The sequence below is a fragment of the Mobula hypostoma genome, chromosome 6 (genome assembly GCF_963921235.1).
Source record: "Mobula hypostoma chromosome 6, sMobHyp1.1, whole genome shotgun sequence".
NCBI lineage: Eukaryota > Metazoa > Chordata > Chondrichthyes > Myliobatiformes > Myliobatidae > Mobula > Mobula hypostoma.
Window position 1 is genome coordinate 38728478 of NC_086102.1, and position 22520 is coordinate 38750997.

Below are 22520 nucleotides of genomic sequence, written 5' to 3' on the forward strand. Positions count from 1 at the left end.
AAGGGTTCTGCATAAGGATTAAGGATCAACTTTATTCACCATATACATTTAAATATATTAGATATTTGCTGTAGATCATTGGCATCACATGCATAAAAACAACAAACAATTAAAAATAATGAATTATATAAAAATTAAGTTAGAGATTGAAGAATGGATTTGGAATAAATGTGCATAAATATATAAATACCAGCATGCACTTACAAATTATAAGAAGTGCAGTGCAGTGACTGAGGTAATGGGTAGAGAGGGGTGAGGGGTATAGAATGTGTGGAGATCAGGGGAGCCAGATGCCACACCATGGGAATTTCTGAACAACTGGAATGGGTTATTGGTGTTTTACCTCAGTCATTTTTCAAAAGGCTCAGTCAGTGTCTGGACATGGAAAAATTATCCTCCATCCTTCAATCAGGCAGCAACATGGCACACAGTATCATATTAGTGACATTTAATCAATGTATTTAAAGTTCATCTGTTGTACCTTCTCTGGTGCTACGATTCATGGGAGACATTGGCAAAGGAAGAGAACTTCCTGTTCAAACGATACTCATTTTATAGATGACTTCACTAACGTTTTAATAGTTATGATCAGTAGTAAATTATTATCAAAATATTTAAAACATACACCCAAATCATACTCTGTATTGCAATGACATACATATGGACAATTTATAACTAGTCCAGCTCAAATAATTAAAAGAATACCTTATAGTAAAGGAATGATATGCGAAACATCAGCTTAGCTGCGTTGCTTGAGATATTCAAAGAATCAGCATGCACCTACAGTGTTTATCCTCATTATAATACTAGCTACAGTATGGTCTGATGGTATTTAAGTTAATGTTCAAACCAGAGGTACAGTTTTTTTTAAAGCTTGGAGTGAGATTGTTGTAATAGTGCACTTAACAACAAGTAGCACTTCAAATATTCGGCAGAAATTACCCCTATTCCTTATTTTAGTAATTTGGTAATTCTGACTAAAACAAGGAAAAGGGATTTTATGTGCAGTTCTCCGAGAAAGGCATGTTAAACTTCAAGTTTAATTGTCATTCAATCATACATGAATATCCATGAATACAGCCAAACGAAACAGTGTTACTCCAGGGCCAAGGAGCAAAACACAGTACCAACAGTCACGCACAGCACAAGGCACGTATAGCACATATAAAATAGCAGTAAAATACAGTCACAGAAAACAAAATATAATCCAAGACTGAGTCCATGAATACTACAGAAATCTGCAGTCAAGCACAATATGGTTTGTCTTCTGCCGAGTAAGCACGGGGTGGGAAGAAACATTGACTCCAGCCTGGAAACCACACCACACTGCATCCAGTAGAGCACCCTGACTACAACGTCACTCTCTTGGGCGGCTGTAAACAGGCAACATTGTGGCTTGAGGTCCAGCCCTCACTATGACCAAAGCCACACAGTTCCCCCACATCAGCCAATTAATCAGTGAATTGGACTTGCAGCATTCCACATTAACAATCTCCAACAGGGTCCTGTGATCGCAAGAAAAGCAACTAAGACGATCACTTGCTGTTAGACTGCATGCCGCCTTCGTGCACTGACTGCTCCGATGCTTTTCGATGCAGGCAGCAGCAACTCCAGCTCTTTCAGTTTCTCTGCCAGTAAGCAACTCGTTGATGGGGTAGATCTGCAGGACTTTAAGTTCTAAATGCCCAGCAGGGTCTTGTCATCATAAAAAAAAGTTTAAAAAGGACGATAACACCTTTGGTTGACCCTGTAGAAGCTGCTGTGTTTGAACATGCCACCATCTTACTGGAAGCCGCTATGTTAAATGATCTAATCTGGTTTCTGCTTGCATATAATCTTACTTTTGGCGCAACTGCATCCAAATTTGTGCCCATTTCTCAAATGTTTTTGTCCACCCAACTTTGAGCTCAAGCCTATTTCAGTATCAGCAAATAAATCTTGCTTGAACTAGTGGAAAGAGGATAGCGGAAGATGGTGGAAGTTACAGAGAATGTGGTGGTTGGATCTTGTTGAAGATGCTGAAGTTCTGACCATCTTCAATGGGATCCTCCCCCAAACACATCTTTACCTCCTCCCCACTCTCTGCAGGAACTGCTCTCTCCATGCTTCTCTTATCTGTTTCTTCCTCCCGGCACTTAATCCTGCAAGTGGAAAAGGTACTATACCTGCCCATTCACCTTCTCCCTCACCTCAATTCAGGGCCCCAAGTAGTCATTCCAGGTGTAGCAACACTTCACCTGCAAAACTGTTGGGGTCATCAATTGGCAAGTGCCATTTTGAGAGGACTCAAACGCAAGGATGTAATGCTGAGGCTTTATAAGGCACTGGTGAGGCCTCACTTGGAGTATTGAGAGCAGTTTTGGGCCCCTCATTTAGGAAAGGATGTGTTGACATTGGTGCGGGTTCAGAGTAGGTGCATGAGAATGATTCTAGGAATGCAAAGCTTATTGTATGAGGAGTTATTGATGGCTCCGGAACTGTACTCACTGGAAGTTAGAAGAATAAGGGGATCTCATTGAAACCTATCAAATGTTGAATAGAATGGATGTGAAGAGAATGTTTCCTATGGTGGGAGAGTGTAGGACCAGAGGGCGTAGCCTCAGAATAGAAGGACGTCCATTTAGAATGGAGATGAGGTTGAACTGCTTTAGCCAGAGGGGTGAATTTGTAGAATCTGTTGCCACAGGCAGCTGTGGTACTGGGTCATTGGGTTTATTTAAGGGAGAGGTTGATAGATTCTTGTTTAGTCCGGGTGTGAAAGGAGAATGGGTTTGAGAGGGAAATGGATCAGCCACGATGAAATGTGGAACAGACTCTCGATGGGCCTTACGGTTAATCCAATGCTCCAGATGCATTGGTGAGACCCAATGTAGATTGGGGGACCACTTTGTCAAGCATCTGTAACAAGTGGACAAACATTTTAATTCCAATCCCCACTCCCGTTCCAACATGTTGGTCCATGGCCTCCTCTACTCCCACAATGAGGCCACTCTCAGCTTGGAGCAGCAACACTTCATACTCTGTCTTGGTAGCCTCCAATTTGATGGCATGAACATTGCTTTCTCTAACATCTGGTACTTTTTCTCTCTCCCCCTTCTCTTTTCTTCCACTCTAGCTTCTCTTACCTCTTCTTTTCTCCTCATCTGCCTATAACCTCCCCCTGGTGGTACTCCTCCTTTCCTTTCTCTCATGATCCTCCCCAATCAGATTGCTTCTCATTTTTGCCTTTTCCATCTATCATCTCCCATAGTGGCAGATGGAGTTCAATCTGGAAAAGTGTGAAGTGATTCATTTTGGAAGGTTGAACTTCCAGCAGAGAACAGGGTGAATGGCAGTAGTCTTAGTGTGGAGGAATAGAGGGATCTTGGGGCCCAAGTCCATAGATGTCTCAAAGTAGCCGCTCAAGTTGATAGGGTGGTTAAGAAGATGTGTAGGGTGGTTAAGAAGATGTGTGGTGTGTTGGCCTTCATTAAGTTAGGGGACTGAGTTCAAGAGAAATGAGGTAATGATGCAACTCGATAAAACTCCGGTTGGACGACATTTGGAGTGTTATGGTCAGTTCTGGTTGCTTCATTATAGGAAGTATTTGGAAGCTATAGGGAGGGTAAAAAGGAGATTTACTAGGATGCTGCCTGGATTAGAGAGTATGTGTTAAGAGGAGCCACTGAGTGAACTAGAGCTTCTCTCTTTAGAGTGAAGGATAATGAGAGGTGACTTGATAGATGTGTTTAACATGATTAGAGGAAAGTATAGGAGGGATATTAGAGGTAGTGTTTTTTCACACACTGAGTGGCAGGTATGCAAATGCACTGTCAGGGATGGTGGTTGATGAACGAAAAATTGAGGGCAATGTGTTAGGCAAGCATTCGACTGATCTTGGAGAAAGTTAAAAGGTTGGCACAACCTTGTGGCCTGAAGGGCCTGCACTGCTTGTCTATGTTCTATGTCTATTAATGCCCTTGATACAAAACCAACTTTTAATTTTTGGAGTTTTGCCAAAGGCCCACAGAAGAATGCAATTAGCAGAAACAGCTGAGGGAAATTAATTCAGCGAGGGTGTGCCGGTTTTGAATTGGAGCGAGTAGGTTGGTGGGGCCAGCTTTTATTATTTGTATTTCAAAACTTGCACAAATTGTTCTGGAGACTTAAAACACTCATTATTTGCACCTGCTATGCCAATGCCAGGGGGAATTACACTGGACTGAAAACAGTAAGTAAAATCGAATGGAAACTCCAGCCTTCTATTGAATTCGTAGGTAGTTTTTAATATTGTGAGCATAAATCCTATTTAATATATTATACAAAGACAATTTTGTAATTAAATATCATAGTTGGACCAATACTTTTTTTAATTCTCGGTAGTAGAAAAAATGCATGCACAAATTCAAAGCAAATGTCCAGGAGGTTATTCCAGTTTGCTTTTGGCTACACCTACATTTATGGCCAGCTTCTTAAATACACCAGCCATGTATACTTACCCAAGACAAGAAGTTCCATTCTTTCCTCACTGTTACCTACAATATCATCTGGAGTGATAACTGAGCAGTAATAAGCTCCACTGTCTCCCCAATGTAACCTTCCAATCTGGAGATCTGCATCTATAAGACACCAAACCATTGCACATAATTGAACTAGACAGCATTGGAAAAAAAATCAAGGTTCAGTCTACAAACAAATATGTGCTCATTAGCATCCTTTTATCATCTATATTTCTAATTGGTGAGTAATTTCTGTTTAACATTCAATGCACAGCTATATTATAGTAGGGAGAAAATGTAATTCAGTAACACAATTGACAGTATGATGTTGTTCTTAGTAGACAATGGTGGGATTATTTTAAAATTTCAGATTGATACCAGTTATAAAATTATTACAATGGAGTGTAATTCATCTATGGCAATGGCATAATTCAAACAAAATACATTATGCTGATTTATTTTTATCTATTCTGCGTGACTGCTAAGGATTTTTATTTCCAATTTTTAATGAAAAAAATATTTTCATGGAATTTCAAGTAAGATTTAAGGACACTAATGTGGAGTCTTAATTACTTCAGCTTAAATTTTGTGGTTCCTTTTGTATTGAGACCACCCCACCAATACAAATATGTCCCAATTTACATGAATGACTATAACCATAAGATTTATATATTCAGTGTTGAAATAGGTTAAGTAAAATATTTTGGCCCTGCAAATTCACAGCTAAAATGTTAAGTGAACGAGCATGAGAGTTCTGGTGTCCCATCTATAAACTCATGGTATGCTGGGCCTTCTAAGAATTATAAGCATACATTTACTATCAGCAAGTTGTAAAGTATTGAACTCTTGGAATTCTGACTAGTGCAATGATGACAGAAGTTTGCCCCCAAACCTTTGAGCCACAGGTTAGACTTAATCAATGCTGAGAGGCTAAGTATGCTCTCTTATTCCTGAAAAATATTTGTGCTAAAGAGAGGGAAACAGAATACATATTCCCTTTCAGACATTAGATTTGTCACACAGTCTCAGATATCAGTTCTCACTTGATTTTTTTTACACTAGTTGAAACAATAAAGGGCCACAAGAGAATTGTATTGAATTATTTAAGTGCAAAAGAAAATACATCTTGCAAAATATATCTCAAATTCTGCAATTTGGATGCTTTGGGATTGTTACTGATCCAAGCTAAGAAATTCACTGTAATGTAAGCTGGATATACATGCACAATTGCTCCAATGTTTAAATATCTTATTAGTAATTATACACCAAAATCAAATCTATCATCAAATACATAAAGTTACTGGGAAATAATAATCCTTACTGTTGATGATGGTTATTTCCCTTCCTTTGTAGTACTCTCCTAAGGTGACAGCAGATCCTTGACGGGAAGCCACAATTCGGACTGTGCGACTATTATCCGCGCAGTCTAGGTATGGATCCCACGTGGGTGCCTGTTCTTTCTGGCTGATAACATGTGTGGATGTGCTGTGGATACTGAATGCATCTATGGTACGGTCCTTGCAGTATGACTTAAATCGCCATTGCACAACAGGTTGTTGGACAGATGTGGTGGAATACTGACACTGCAGAACCACAGGCTGGAACAACATGGCTATCTTTTTGTATTCTGAAATGGTCACTTGAATACCAAAGGATACACCTGTAAATATAATGAAAAATGATTTAGAATAAAAATGACTAAGATTACTTCATATGTACAATATTTTCTTCAGGAGCCTTGAATTTTATAATTCAGATAATAATTCTACATGCCATTATATGATCATATTATTATATCATCCTGATGTAATAAATACTACTTAATAATTCTGAAGAAAATTACCCCCTAGATTCTTCTATATTCTGCACTAACATACACAATACCAACAGAAAATAGCTTTTTGACAGTATAAAAACCTGGATGTTATAGTTCAGTTGTTCTCATATAGGGTGTATTTTCAAGAGTGTTTTATTTTTAAGAGCATTGACTCACAGCAGTTTATATTTATACACTAGTGGCAATAGTAACCCACTTGAAACATTGGTATTTACATTGGATTCTGAGGAAAAACCACTTGACAGCATCATCAATGATTGCTTCTAGCATTTTGTAGGTGATCAAGAGTAGATTGTGCTAGTTTGTATGAACATGACATAAATGGACAACTTTCCACAATCATAGAAACCAGTGTTATAACTGTGCAAGAACATATTGGCTAGAGATGTATCTATTTGAGAAGCTCAAATCTTTAGTCCACCAGCTGAATTGTTGTCACATCCCATAGCCTTTATTGTACCCTGTATTCTCAGCCACATGGAATTGAACTGTCCAAAGATGGTTGGGACTTGCAACTAGACTGCAGAATTTCCACCTGAGCCGTTGGTTGCAAAATCATTTAGCTCTGTGTATTGCAAGATTTTTCTGGCATTTCATACATCATTTTATATTTAACACATGTGAAGGAAATGTATAAAGTATTAAAGATCTCAGTGCTCACAGTGCTAAGCACAGTTTGGAATTCCAGTAGGGTACAGATGCCTTGACCCATGGCTACTTGCCCAGAGTGGCTGGGGACCATACATACTGTAGGACAGCATGCAATCAGTCCCTTCCATGCGTCATGGTTTTTTTTACTCACTGATAGCCCTCTCCTCATACCTTTCACCCCTACACTTGAACTTGGAACTATTTTCCACAAATCCACACTGGATGTCATGGGGAAAGTCCTTTAATAGCATTGACACACTTCTCATGAGTCACTGCAAAAATTATGCAACAGCAGCCACTTCAGGTTGGTTTTTACTGCTTACTGAAAAGTAGGAAACTACAACAATTAAGTTAAAGATGTTCTAATATTGGAATTTATTTTAGTGTCATCCTATTTGGCATTATGACAAAGTAATGCCCATTTAACACCTGAAAAGGGGTAGCACTGAATGCTTGAAACCACAGAGAGCAAAACAATTCTTATTTGTCTTATTGCTTATTTCTTGCCAACTATCAATGCTGTTTGAATACAAACACACTCAACTGATGCTATTTCAAAACTATTCACTCTAGGCATCGCATAGTGTCTAATGGCCACAGAGGTGCATGCAACTGATGCTGGTTAGAAACTGTTCAGCAGAAGTCTCTTCTCCCAATTAAATGGCATGATGTCCCAAGTATATGAAGGGAATCTGACTATTTTCTCAATTAGTTTTTTTTGTTCGTTTAGAGTTGTTCCACGTAAGTGGCTGTCCTAGTTAACTGATGGCCCAATTAACCAGAATGCTCTGTATATATTTTCTATTGAAACCTTTCCTTGACATCTCCAACTGTTTGACTGCCTTGAAAAGTCATTGTCGGCAACTGAAAAGTTACTAGTTTGGTAAGAAAACAATGTGTTAGAAGCAAAAACATTTATGAACAGTCAGGTTAAACAAAGCAGTGCACTTGTTGTAAAGAATTTGGATTTGGTGGGGAGAATATTGGTTATCAAAATAAAACAATGCATTTTTATTTTCTCTGTAAATTGCAGCCAAGGAAGATTGACCACCCAAGATCAAAGAATGGAGAAACTTACCCCACACACAGCTTTAATATAAGAAGAAAATGTTTAAAGGGTGTGTTCTCTAGTTTTTGACATGTCTCTCATAATTTTATAAACTTCTATCACAACTCCCCTCAGCCTCTGACACCCCAGACACAACAATCTGAGTTTGTTCAACCTCTCCTTTCAGCTAATATGCTAAATCCAGGCAGCATCCTGGCAAATCACTTCTTCCATATCCTTACTATAAAGGGGCAATTGGAACTACATGCAAACTACATGCAATAGTGTGGCCTAACCAAAGTCTGATACAACACCATCATGACTTCCTGGCTCTTATATTCCGTGCCCCAAGTGATGAAGACAAGAATGCCATATTCCTTCTTTCAAGTTCAATAAACTGGACTGGTCAAAGAACACTGAGGCTGTCTACAAGAAGGGCCAGAGCCATCTCTATTTCCTGAGGAGACTGAGGTCCTTTAACATTTGTTGGACGATGCTGAGGACGTTCTACGAGTCTGTGGTGGCCAGTGCTATCATGTTTCTGTTGTGTGCTGGGGCAGCAGGCTGAGGGTGGCAGACACCAACAGAATCATCAAACTCATTCGTAAGGCTAGTGATGTTATGGGGATGGAACTGGACTCTCTCACGATGGTGTCTGAAAAGAGGATGCTGTCTAAGTTGCATGCCATTTTGGTCAATGTCTCCCATCCACTACATAATGTACTGGGTGGGCATAGGAGTACATTCAGCCAGAGACTCGTTCCACTGAGATGCAGCACAGAGTGTCATAGGAAGTCATTCCTGCCTGTGGCCATCAAACTTTACAACTCCTCCCTTGGAGGGTCAGACACCCTGACTCAATAGGCTGGTCCTGGACTTATTTCATAATTTACTGGCATAATTTACATATTACTATTTAACTATTTATGGTTCTATTACTAGTTATTATTTATGGAGCAACTGTAACAAAAACCTATTTCCCCGGGGATTAATAAAGTATGACTATGACTAAGTTTAATTGTCATTCAACCATACATGAATACAAACAAACTAAAGTGTTACTCTGGAGCCAAGGTGCAAAACACAGGACCACAAGTCATACACAGCACAAGGCACATACAATATAGCAGTAAAATACAGTCACAGTCAGGCTATAGAAATATAGTTCAAGTCCCCGAATCCATGAACATTGCAGCAGTCTACAGTCGAACACAATACAGCTCATCTTCTGCCACGCGAACACCAGAGAGCAGCACCGATGCCAGCCTGGATGCTGCACCACACCACCTCCGGCACCGACTCTCCTGGACGTCTGCAAACAGGTGACAGTGCAGGTTAACCACTCTATCTACTTACATTGCCACTTACAAGGAAGTATGACTCGGACTCCAAGATCACTTTGCACATCAGTACTGTTAATGGGTTCTGCCATTAACTGTATACATTGTCTTTATATTTGACCTCTCAAAGTCAAACACCTCATATTTGCCTGGATTAAACTTCAGCTGTCATTTCTCTACCCATAACTGTAACTGATTTATATCCCGCTGTATCCTTTGACCTTCTGTAAATTGTATGATCAACAAGACCAGATTTTGCTTGGAAAAAAAATGTAGTATTTATTGTTTTTAAGAGGTAAACTGGACTTCTTAGAACCACAGATGTATGGGCATCAAAAATCAGGATATCCCTAAATAAGATATTTACTTCTCCGAGGAGTGTAGGACATGTGCCATTGAGATCCATGATTATGTGTAAATGTGTATTAATTGTAGAAATGAATTGGCACAGTATACTGATTAGTTCCTCTTCTCAATGATTTACTCCTTAGAAACTCACCAAGAAAATACAATTATAACGTTTAAAAGACATTTAGATAGAGATATGGATAGGAAAAGTTTCACGTGTCTGGCCCATATCTTATCAAGTGGTAATAGCTCAGCTAAGCACCTTGATGAGTGGGGCCAAAGGGCCCCATTTCCATGCTCTACAACTCCATGACTATGACTTCCCGCTTCAGATCTGCGTCATTCATTACTAATTTTTCAGTTTGATTGGTTAAGTAGAGTTGTGTTCACCAAGATCCCAGAGCTGCTGGAAAGCCAGCAGGCAACTATAAGTGCAATGAAAGTTTGGCAGTTTCTTCTCAGCTGAGGGAAACATGAGATTGTTTATTTATTACAAGAAATCTGATTTTAAGAGCAAATGCTGGAAATATTCTGCATGTCAAACAGCATCTGGAGGGAGAAAAATTGAGTTATTGTTTCAGATCAGTTTCCCCGCAGATTATCCTCTTCAAGCATTTGTGTGCATTTTGAATCTTCAGCACCTACAGCATTCTAGAAATCTCCACTTTTGTTGGAAGTTAAGCTTTTGAAACATGCCTGGTGATTTTACACCCACACAGATTTCAAAAGGGAAAAGTAACATTTTAGTCTCCTTTCATTCAAAAGAAACAAAAATCACAACAGAGAAGGTCTTTTTTGTCTTTCAAAATCAGGTAACAAATATAAATTATTAATAATGATCTAAAATATTTCAGTTCAGAATCTGAATCAAATATGATGAATCCCCATTCATCATGCTAAATTAACTGCAAATAATACATGAAAACAGTTGTTTTTCACAAAGATAACAGTTATAATTAGTAGCCAATATTTAGAAAATTGCTTTGACTTTGATGTTGAACATGACTCACTGAAAATAATCTATTGTACCTAATTATAATTAGATCCTCAGTTCCCATCAATTCATTGAGGATTATTCCATATGAAATTGTTTTATTTATTTAGAGATGTAGCACAGAAGAAGCCCTTCTAGCCCATCGAGCTGCACCATCTAGCACCCCACCTTAGCCTAATCACAGGACAGTTTACAATGACTAATTCACCTACTAACTAATGTGGGAGGGAACTGGAGCACCTGGGGGAAACCCAAGTGCACGTGGGAAGAATGTACAAACTTTCTTACAGAGGGCACCTAAATTGAACTCCGAACTCTGACTGTAAAAGCATCATGCTAACTGCTACATTACCACGGTTCCCTGATTTTGTTGCTATGCTGGAGCATCCTGTCACCTGTTTAGATCCAGTAACATAATTTCATTTTAAAGAACGTCCACTAAACTCCCTTAATAATTTTCTCAGATTTATTATAAATTAATTCATACATCACAATAGAGCTTTTCATCATGTATTGAACAAAATTATTTCCTAACACTTGAACATGTTGTCTGGAACATTATAATACAGGAAGAAGTAAGTAGAGATAAGAAATAAGTGGAGGTCAGAATCACTGTAGTTGGAGTTCAGAGCTCAGTTCCAGTGCCACCTGTCAGAAGTTTGTTCATCCTTTCTGTGACCATGTGGGTTTCTCCTTCCCCCGCCCCCCCCCCACATGCTTCTGTTTCCTCCCACATTTCAAAGATGTACCAGTTAATAGGTTAATTGGTCATTGTAAATTGTCCAGTGATCATGCGAGGGTTAAATAGGCAGGTGTGACTTGTTAAGCCAGAAAGGCTATTCCATGCTGTCTCTCTAAATAAATAAATAAACAAACAAACAAGCTTCTCCAATCCATTTCAATGTATATAAATTAATCTTTATTATTTCTTCAACCTGTCTTTTTCATAAAGTTTAGAACAATTGCGAGAATTACATCAGAAATTTCATTTGTTTTGTTCCCCATTGACATGTTTAAAATACTTCTGATATGTGACTGCTTCTGAAAAAAAGTACATTTCTCTGCAGAATTATACAATCAGATCATTTATATTTTATGCATGCAGGACCAATGTTTATAGAAATTCAATAAATTTAGTAAACATTGGGGAATCAAATATTTTTCAACTTTATTTCAGTACTAGTTCATGACAAGAAAACTTTGATGGTGTAATAAAATGTACTCACATTGTTTTAGAATTGATTTGATTATTTTTACAAATCACAGAAGAATTTTCTCTCAACTTGATGTAGTTTCCACCTAACAGTACAAGTTAGTCCAATCCTAGGAAGTCTGGATTTTGCCAGTGTTGCACAAATCAGGTTCTTTTTTTTAAAAAAAACACAACACTACTATTATAACAATAGCATCTCTGGCAATAATATGCCAGTAGCATGAGATCACACTCATTTACTAATGCTCAAGTCATTAACTTTATTTTGCAAGTTAGATTTCCTGTGACAGCCAAAGACACTCCTTCCCTCTCAGACCCATAGTACCAAAGAGTACATTCATTTTAGTCGTGTGTTAACAAAAGTGCAGGTGATCAATGGAGATGTGGATGAGTACTCAGAGGTGAGAGAGAAGCAAACACAAGGGTGGTTCGTGTAGTAAATATAATAAGATCCTGGAGTTCAGTTTGAGATTGCAAAGAATACAGAGAATAACAAAAGGTGCATCATCCCAAAGCACAAAGAATAAAGCAGTATTGAGAGTCAAGACCACTGTGATTTTAGTTAGCGCCTAGCCTAGCATGATTTAGGTTTTCTCCAAGGACATGCCCTCTTCTCATTTTTACTGCCAGGAAGGAGGTACAGAAGCCTGAAGGCACACACTTAGTGATTCAGAAACGCTTCTTCCTGTCTGCCATCCTATTCCTAAATGGACATTGAACCTCCATCAACTCCAGGAGAAGTGCAGGGAACAACAGAAACCCTCTATGTTGCTTTCATCAACTTGACCAAGGCATTCGACCTTGTCAGCAGGGACGGGCTCTTTCAGATTCTCCTCAAGATCGGCTGTCCCCCGAATCTCCAAAGTATCATCAAGTCATTCCATGACGATATGAGGGCTACTGTTCAGTATGATGGCAGCTCATCAGAACCCTTCGCTATTCGTAGTGGAATCAAACAAGGATGCGTGTTGGCCCCAACAATATTCGGCATCTTCTTCTCAATGCTATTGAAGCACACGTTTGGGATGTCAACAGAAGGCATCTACATGCACACCAGGTCTGATGGGCGGCTGTTCAACCCTGCGCGCCTGAGAGCAAGAACAAAGGTGCGAAAGATATTAATACGTGACATGCTCTTTGCTGATGATGCTGCTATAACCTGGCACACCAAACAGCAACTACAAACTCTCATGGACCGCTTCTCTAAGGCATGCAAGGACTTCGGGCTTACCATCAGCCTAAAGAAAACAAATGTCCTTGCCCAGAACGTAGTGGAGACACCAGTCATTACCATCGACAATTATGATCTAGAAGTGGTCCACGAGTTCGCATACTTGGGGTCAACCATTAGCGACACTCTCTCCCTCGATGTTGAAATCAATAGGCGTATCAGCAAAGCAATATCGATCCTTGCTCAACTCTCCTCACGGGTCTGGGAGAATCTGAAACTCGCTACAAAGACCAAGACTGCCGTGTACAACGCATGCATTATCAGCACCCTCCTGTATGGTAGCAAGACTTGGACCATCTACTCCAAACAGGAGAGGAAACTCAATAGTTTTCAACTGCGCAGCCTTTGCCACATCCTCAGCATCACCTGGATAGAAAGTCTCAAACTCTGACATCCTCTCCCGTGCTGGACTTCCCACAATGTTCACACTTTTAAGACAACGCAGACTGCGCTGGCTGGGCCACGTCTGTCGTATGAAGGATGATAGACTGCCAAAGGACATCCTCTACGGAGAATTAGCAACAGGCAAGAGGAACGTTGGTAGACCCCAGCTTCGCCTCAAGGACTTCTGCAAGCACAACATGAAAGCCTTAAAAATCACAGAGTGCTGAGAGGATATAGCAGATGACTGCAACAAATGGCAAGGTACTCTTCAGCAACACCTACAGCAAGGTGAAAGGGTGATCCTGAGTCAGTTTGAGGAGCGGAGAGCTAAACGGAGGGCACAGTGGACAACAATTCCACGACGCCCTACACATGCAGCAACTGTGGCAGAGCCTACCATTCCAGGATCGGCCTCAATAGCCGCAGTCAACGCTGCTCGACAAACCAGTGACTACCAGAGGCGCAATACCCATGGTCGACCACGACCGACGGAGGCCCCACACACACACACACAGCCTAGCATGATTTAGGTTTTCTCCAAGGACATACCCCCTTCTCATTGTTACCGCCAGGAAGGAGGTACAGAAGCCTGAAGGCACACACTTCAGAAACGCTTCTTCCCGTCTGCTATCCTATTCCTAAAATGGACATTGAACCCATGAACACTACCTCACTTTTTTTTATTATCTGTTTTTGCACTATTTTTAATTTACCTATTTAATATACATATACTTACTGTGATTGATTTAATAATTTTTTTTCTATATTATCATGTATTGCCTTGTACTGCTGCCAAGTTTACAAATTTCACGACATATGCTGATAATATTAAACCTGATTCTGATTTAGAGTCACCAATAACTTAATTTCAGATAATCATGAAGTAGTAACATGGTGTATTCTTCCCCTTTCCTTTCCAGTCCTGATGAAGTTTTATTCCTCTCCATTGATGCTGACTGCCCAGCTGAGTTCCTGCATCATTTTGTGTATGTTACTCTGGATTTCCAGCATCTGCAGAATCTCTTGTCTTTAAAATGGTTAATAGACTGGGGGGTGCTGAGCACCACCATCCGATCAATGGATTCTATAGCTAGTTAAAATCTAACTATATTTACACATTGAACCAAAATGAGATTAATAACAGACTTAATTATGTTCTACATATCAATTAAAGCTGCTCAAAATGGAGAATGAACCTTTAACTCAAATTTTAGTTGTGATCTACAAGATCAGCCATTTTGTGGTTAAACTAAAATGGAATTTGATTGCCTGAAGTAATTACACTGTTCCAAGATAAATTCTAAAAAACTGAACAAATGGTTTTTTTGGAAATGTTGAGTTATATAGATAAACAATTGTTTCAATCTGAGAGTCTGTTCTTTTGTTCCATATATACTCCCAAGACCTAAATGACATGGCAGGACTGCAAAGCATTCCTCCCCCGTACACACTTCTTAGAAGGCCACAATGGTATCCTTGGAAACGAACTTTCTGAAATTCTGTTCTGTGCTGTATAATGAGAGCCATTTTAATCTCAAGTGGAAAACCTCATTTGTGCTATTTTAACTTTTTGAAAGCTGCTCTGAACTCTGCACTACAATAATAAACAAAATATCAATGCCTAATTAATTCTAAATTATGGGGATATTTATCAAATTATGTATAAATTATACAACCTTGAGATTCGCCTGCTTGCAGGCAGCCACAAAACAAGAAACCCAAAAGAACCCAATTAAAAATAAAAGACCAACACCCAATGCAGAGAGAGAAAAAACACACAAATCATGCAAACAATTAAAGCAAGCGACAGCGCTAAGAAGGAAAGTGAGTCTCCCGCCTCAGTTCAATGGAGAGCAGAGTAAATGTCATGAAGCAGTGAGCAGAACCAGCCTCACCCTCACCTCCTGTCCCAACACCCTGCCCTTTCAGACCATCTGGTCCGCAGGTTAAATTGTCCAAGCAGCAGGTTGTCCCCTGCACTAGGACCCGGGCCCGCTGCATCGGTATACTCTGGGCCTGGACCCCACCGCCATGTTTCGCCCCATACCCGATCTTTCCAAATTGGCCCAATACTTAGATCAATCAGACCTCACTCCTACTTTAGTTGGATGAGCTCCGAAACTACTCTGCTGTGGTTTTTCTCCACTTTGTTCGCTCCAACTCCACCTTGAACATGCCTTGACCTCAATCCGACTTTGCATTGCACACTCATGCCTTGACCCTCGAGTCAGCCTCACCTTTGCTTTCCTCTTCATTGTTTGTGTTAACCGTTTACCACAATTTTCCACAGAAAAAAGTATTATTAATATGGTATTTAGTTGTAAATCTTGCTTTATGAACCACCAGTAAGCTGTCACCCTTCTTTAGTAGCGCCATCTTAAACTGGAAATTTGATCATCATTAAAAATGGCTGGTGAACGCAGCAGGCCAGGCAGCATCTATAGGAAGAGGTACAGATGATGTTTCGGGCCGAGACCCTTCGTCAGGACTGACTGAAAGAAGAAATAGTAAGAGATTTGAAAGTGGGAGGGGGAGGGGGAGGGGGAGATCCAAAATGGTAGCAGAAGACAGGAGGGGGAGGGATGGAGCTAAGAGCTGGAAAGTTGCTCCTCACCTACCACCCCACCAGCCTCCGGGTCCAACATATAATTCTCCGTAACTTCCGCCACCTCCAACGGGATCCCACCACTAAGCACATCTTTCCCTCCCCCCTCCCCTACCTTCCGCAGGGATTGCCTTGTCCATTCGTCCCCCGCATCCCTTCCCACCGATCTCTCTCCCGGCACTTATCCTTGTAAGCGGAACAAGTGCTACACATGCCCTTACACTTCCCCCCTCACCACCATTCAGGACCCCAGTCAGTTCTTCCAGGTGAGGCAACACTTCACCTGTGAGTCGGCTGGGATGATATACTGTGTCCGGTGCTCCTGATGTGGCCTTCTATATACTGGCAAGACCCGACGCAGGCTGGGAGACTGTTTCGCTGAACACCTACGCTCTATCCACCAGAGAAAGCAGGATCTCCCAGTGGCCACACATTTTAATTCCACATCCATTCCCATTCTGATATGTCTATCCACGGCCTCCTCTACTGTAAAGATGAAGCCACACTCAGGTTGGAGGAACAACACCTTATATTCCATCTGGGTAGCCTCCAACCTGATGGCATGAATTATTATTATTTTTTCTCTCTCCTTTTTCTCCCTCTGTCCTTCTCACTATACCCCTTGCCCATCCTCTGGGCTTCCCCCTTTCTTTCTCCCTAGGCCTCCTGTCCCATGATCCTCTCCCTTCTCCAGCCTCATATCCCTTTTGCCAATCATCAACTTTCCAGCTCTTAGTTCCATCCCTCCCCCTCCTGTCTTCTCCTATCATTTCAGATCTCCCCCTCCCACTTTCAAATCTCTTACTATCTCTTCTTTCAGTTAGTCCCGACAAAGGGTCTCGGCCCAAAACGTTGACTGTACCTCTTCCAATAGATGCTGCCTGGCCTGCTGTGATCACCAGCATTTTTTGTGTGTTGCTTGAAATTCCAGCATCTGCAGATTTCCTCGTGTTTGATCATTATTACTGTGTACACAAAGTAACAATGACCTATTAAAAACATAATAACTTTATTTATATAGCACCTTTCATACTTTAAGATACAGGCTCAAAGTGCTTTACATAGATTATAAACCGCAACAAAGCCCACAAAAGGTGTATGAAAGTAATCCCAGTAATAAAGCACACTAATTGCAATAACAACTGGCAAAGTCTGGCACACAGCTTCACTGGCTGTCAAAAGTGTCAAGAGTATAATAAATATAATGTTTCTGAACAAAGTAAAAAAAAGTTAAGCATATTTTTAAAAATTTTTAAAACTCCTTAATAAAGATCAGCTAACATACCAAACAACTTAAAACATAACACAAACATCTTAAGTAATTTACTCCTTCATACCTTACTTTGTTGCAGCAATCAGTCTCATATTTTGATTATTAATCCATGAAGACACAATATAATGAAAGCAGTTTTAATTATCACAGAAGATTAACAAAGCTGGTTTGCTTGTTTAATCAAATGGAAGTTGAAACCAAATAATTCAATCAAAAAGTAAAGGATATTTGACATTCAGAAATGAGCTTTGTGTAGCTTCAACTGATTGTGAGAACTCAGAAATAACAGGCAAGGAAACCAGCATAGTATACTTTGCAAACTGATTACTCAAAATACACCAATTGTACAACAGGCCTGCACACCCCACACAGCTGGACATAATTTGTGATTTATACTATCACAGGCTCTCTCTTGCTGAGGCCTCTCCAGATCAGAAGCCTGGTCCTAGAGAGCACCCAGGACCGAGTCTTAATACCAAGGCTATCATAGCTGACCCTACTTACCTGCTGGGGCAGCACATTTCTCCAGAACCTTCAAACCTGTATGGGATCAATAACTTACTTTACAGGCCAGCTAAATCCATTTCAAGTCTTCCAAGCTGAACCCACAATACAGTCCAGGACATCCACAGTCTGGGGCAGCAGATGGGAGCACTTCTGGTATACAGCATTGAGAAGGTGGTAGTCAATGCAGAACCACCCCAACCTGTCTTCCTTCCTGACCAACAACGCTGGGGCAACCCAGAGGCTGTTGGAGGGCTCAATGATGCCAGCAGCTGCCATCACTTTGATCCGTAGCTCCGCTGTCTGGCGTTTGGTGAGAGCCGGGCAAGGGACCAGATGGAGGGGCCACCTCTTCCCTCTTATCACTGCACAGTTGCCGGTGACCAGAACCAGCTGAACCACCATTGTTGGCCACCCAGGCAGGAATGGCTGGTCCATGTTGGGGAGGACACCTGGACAGATGATGGTGATGGTTGACCACATGTCCACCAATGCACGGCATCTGATGCCTTCCACCATGCAGTCCATGTATAAACCTTGCTGTTCACCCAAATGGCCCACCAGGGGAGGCGACAGCAGATGGATTCTGCTGGAGGTCTCGGTTGGCGCTGGAGCGCAGGGGGCTAAGATTGCTCCTGCCCTCTCTGCCTCTGCCAGCGATGACGGTGATGTCAGGCGAACATGCTGCTGAAGATACTCTGGCATCAGCGCCTTTACAGAAGTGTGGAGGGCAAATTCTTCCTGGGTCACGGGAGAGAACTGGGGTTAATCCGTGCCAACCACAGTGGTGGAGATCTGCCATGAATGCCCCCAGGCTTTCTCCCACATGGCCTGCTGCCCAGTTCTTTCCTCATTGCTTCCTCCGATGGGCTTTGCTCAAAACGTCACTGCAGCGCCACTACAAGGGTCCTGTATCCACACTGCTCAGCTGGCGTTAGGCTGAGGAGGGCATGCAGGGCATCCCCCTCCTGTATCCACACTGCTCAGCTGGCGTTAGGCTGAGGAGGGCATGCAGGGCATCCCCCTCCTGTATCCACACTGCTCAGCTGGCGTTAGGCTGAGGAGGGCATGCAGGGCATCCCCCTCCTGTATCCACACTGCTCAGCTGGCGTTAGGTTGAGGAGGGCATGCAGGGCATCCCCCTCCAGCACCAGGGCAAGGTACACCACCGTCTCAGAGGGGCTCCATCCTTTGTGCCATGCGGCAAGTTTAACTTCCAGGCGGTTGGTACCATTGTATCTGGGGGAGCTTCAGGGTGGATTGCTGGGCCTCATTAGTCCTCCTCTTTCTCTAGTGGCATTGGTGGTGCCTGCCGCATTGCCTATCCTTCCATGACTGGGGTGTCTTGTGCTTCCCAGTGCAGGCTGCGCCGTCTGCCCCAGATGGGGAGCATGGGTACACTTGCCCCATTGGGGTTTTCCCCAGAAGGCACGATGCTCGGTTCCCAGGTTCTCCCTCTGGATCGGCATCCTTTCTTCGGGAGCTCAGCCTGGGGCTGTGGGGAGTACAAGGATGTTATTGTGGCATCACTCAGCCAGATTTTCCAATTTCCCTCCTATATGCTGATTCATCACCGCTTTTGATTTGGCTAATGACAGTGGTTTTGTCTGTGAACTTGAATATGGTATTGGAGCTGTGCTTAGCCATACAGTCATAAGTACAAAATGAGTAGAGAAGGGGTTTAAGCACACAGCTTTGTGTTGCACTTGTGCTGATGGAGATGGTGAAGGAGACGTTGTTGCCAATCAAACTGACTGGTGTCTGCAAGTGAGCAAATTGAGAATCCAATTGCACAATGAAGTATTGAGGTCAAGTTCTTGGAGCTTATTGGTTTGCTTTGTAGGGATGATGGTTTTACCTCAATGCACTGTTGTAATAAGTTGATCTGTATGGACCAACTTCAGCATCAGATTTATTACTGTATCACTGTTTATATTATGTGTAATTTGTTGTTTTGCAGCAGCAGTAGAATGCAAGGATAAAAATTACTGGTTTTGTTCTTGAGAACTACCTTTAAGCCAATTTCTCTGTAAGTCAGAAATCTGTTTTCTATAGTAATCTATTGTATTGTTCTGCATACAATTTTTTCATTTCATCAAAATGTCACCCCAACACTATCCATAATTAATAGAATATTCAGACATTAATGAATATCATGAAATATGTATCATTATTACTGTTTTGAAGTACAGGTTAAAATTGTATGGAGCTGGATTTCAGTAGTCTGGTCATCCATAACACAGGAAACCCCTGTCTGTTCAAGCAGCACATCACTCAGCAGAAGTTGCACACAATGTCTCCATCAGCAGGAATGGGAACGAATGGGAACCACTAAAGAAGGGAACAACATTTCTAAAGTGCACTCTGAGTTTCTCAAAGAATGCCTTAGCATCAAATTACTATTTGCATTTCCAAGCCAATTTTCAAATGCAGCAATAATCCGTCTCTACCACCTGAAAGCTGTTGTCATTTCTTTCTATTTACCGGAAATGTCCTTATCCAATGCAACTGTTGAAATTTCAACTTCCCCATTTGCTCAACCAAGTTTCACAAGTGATTTAATGGAAATCCGTTGCTAAGAGTGTTTAACAGTGCCTCGTAGCATCATGGCTGGTCAACCTTGTGACTTTAAGCAATCATTAGGATGATAGATGACAAAACTAGTAAAGCTGTTGTCTCAAAGATCCAGAAATGTAGATTCAATCCTCACCTCCAGTGCTCTATGTATGGATTATGTTCTTCCTGCAATTCTGTTTACCCAATTAGTTGGTTTCATCTCATGTCATATTACATGGAGACATTCACTCATATATTGTCTATGTCTTCCTGAATTCTTTATCTCCTCACAATGATAAGACAAAGTCAGGAATCAAAAGGTTGAGTATGGTGTGACTGGTGTCCTGAGCTGCATACATTTCAATGCAAGTAGTATCGCAGGAAAGGTGGATGAGCTCAGGGCATGGATCAAAACCTGGAATTATGACATTGTAGCCATTAGTGAGACTTGGCTATAGGAGGGGCAGAACTGGCAGCTCAATATTCCAGGGTTCTGTTGTTCTACACGTGACAGAGTGGGAAGGATTAAAGGAGGAGGGTTGGTGTTACTGGTCAGTGAAAATATCAGGCTGTGCTCTATCAGGACAGACTGGAGAACTCAACTAATGAGGCATTATGGGTGGAACTGAGAAATAAGAAAGATATGACCAGGTTAATGGGACTATATTGCAGACCACCCAACAGTACTAGGGATTAAGAGGACCAAATTTGTAAAGAGATCATAGACTGTTGCAAGAAACATAAGGTTATTATAGTAGGTGATTTTAAACTTTCCACATATTGACTGGGAATCTCATACTGTAAAAGGACTATATGGGATAGCGTTAGTCAAATGTGTTCGGGAAAGTTTCCTTCATCAGTATGTCGAAATCCCAACAAGAGAGCATGCGATACTGGATCTGCTATTAGAAAATGAGACAGGGAAGTGTCAGAAGCTTGTGTAGGGGAACACTTTGCATCCAGTACCCAAGATGCAATTAGTTTTAAAGTAAATATCTGGAAAGATAGGTCTGGTCGGTGGGTTAAGATTCTAAATTGGAGAAAGGTCAATTTTGATGGTATCAGAAATTATCTGGCAAGATGTACTCGGAAAGTGAGAAGGCCTTCAAAAATGAAATTTCGAGAGTACAAAGCTTGTATGTGCCTGTCAGAATAAAAGGTAAAGATAACAAGTGTAGGGAACTTTGATTTTCAAGAGATTTTGAGGCCCTAGTTATGAGAAAAAAAAGGAAGTACATAGCAGGTGTAGGCAAGTAGGAATGATTGAGGTGCTTATGGAGTATAAGAAATACAAGAGAACACTTATGAAAGAAATGAGGAAGAACAAAAGGTGGCATGAAGTTTCTCCAGCAGACAAGGTGAAAGATAATCCTAAGGGGTTCTACAGATACATTAAGAGCAAAAGGATTGCAAGTTACAAAATAGGTCCTTTAGGAGACCAGAATGGTAATCCCTGTGTGGAACCAACACAGATGCGGAAGATCTTAAATGCATTCTTTGCATCTTTTCTTACTCAGGAGATGAATACAGAGTCTATAGAAGTGAGGCAGAATAGCATCAACTTCATGAGCCCCATACAGATTACAGAGGAGGAGATGTTCGGTTGCCTGCAGGAAATCAGGGTGGATAAATCCCCAGGGTCTGACAAAGTATTCCCTTGGCCCCTACAGGAGGTAAGTGCAGAAATTGCCAGGGCCCCAGCAGAGATATTTAAAACATCCTTCGCGACAGGATACTCAATGTTTAAGAAAGGCTCTAAACAGAAACCAAGAAATTATCAGCTAGTGAGTGACATCAGTTGTGGGAAAGTTATTGGAAGATATTCTAAGGGAACAGATATACGAGTATTTGGTTAGACGTGGACTGATTAAGGATAGTCAGCATGGCTTCATGCATGGTAGGTCATGTCTAACGAATCTCAGAGAGTTTTTCAAGTAAAGTGGATGAAGGTAAGGCAGTGGATATTGGCTACATGGACTTTAGTCAGGCATTTGACAAGGTCCCGCAAGGGAAGCTGGTCAAGAAGGTTCAGATGCTCGTCATTCAGGATGAGGTAGT

At 41.2% G+C, this 22520-nt stretch overlaps 1 protein-coding gene and 1 long non-coding RNA gene across 5 annotated transcripts in view; one reads left to right on the plus strand and one right to left on the minus strand.

Moving 5' to 3' along the window:
- LOC134347948 (uncharacterized) overlaps window positions 1-14705 on the plus strand; it is a 102427-nt gene extending 87722 nt beyond the window's left edge. Inside the window, exons 3-5 of one of the 2 annotated variants that reach the window (XR_010018306.1) lie at window positions 5832-5908; window positions 8000-8084; window positions 14445-14705. This is a non-coding gene — a long non-coding RNA (uncharacterized LOC134347948). The remainder of the gene's footprint in view (window positions 1-5831; window positions 5909-7999; window positions 8085-14444) is intronic. The other variant, XR_010018305.1, reaches the window with a different exon arrangement.
- LOC134347945 (immunoglobulin-like domain-containing receptor 2) overlaps window positions 1-22520 on the minus strand; it is a 125131-nt gene that overhangs the window by 63510 nt on the left and 39101 nt on the right. For all 3 annotated transcript variants that reach the window (XM_063050614.1, XM_063050613.1, XM_063050612.1), the window contains exons 2-3: window positions 5800-6138; window positions 4479-4598 (exon numbers count right to left, since the gene is read on the minus strand). In XM_063050614.1, coding sequence (XP_062906684.1) covers window positions 4479-4598; window positions 5800-6138 — 459 coding nt within the window. The remainder of the gene's footprint in view (window positions 1-4478; window positions 4599-5799; window positions 6139-22520) is intronic.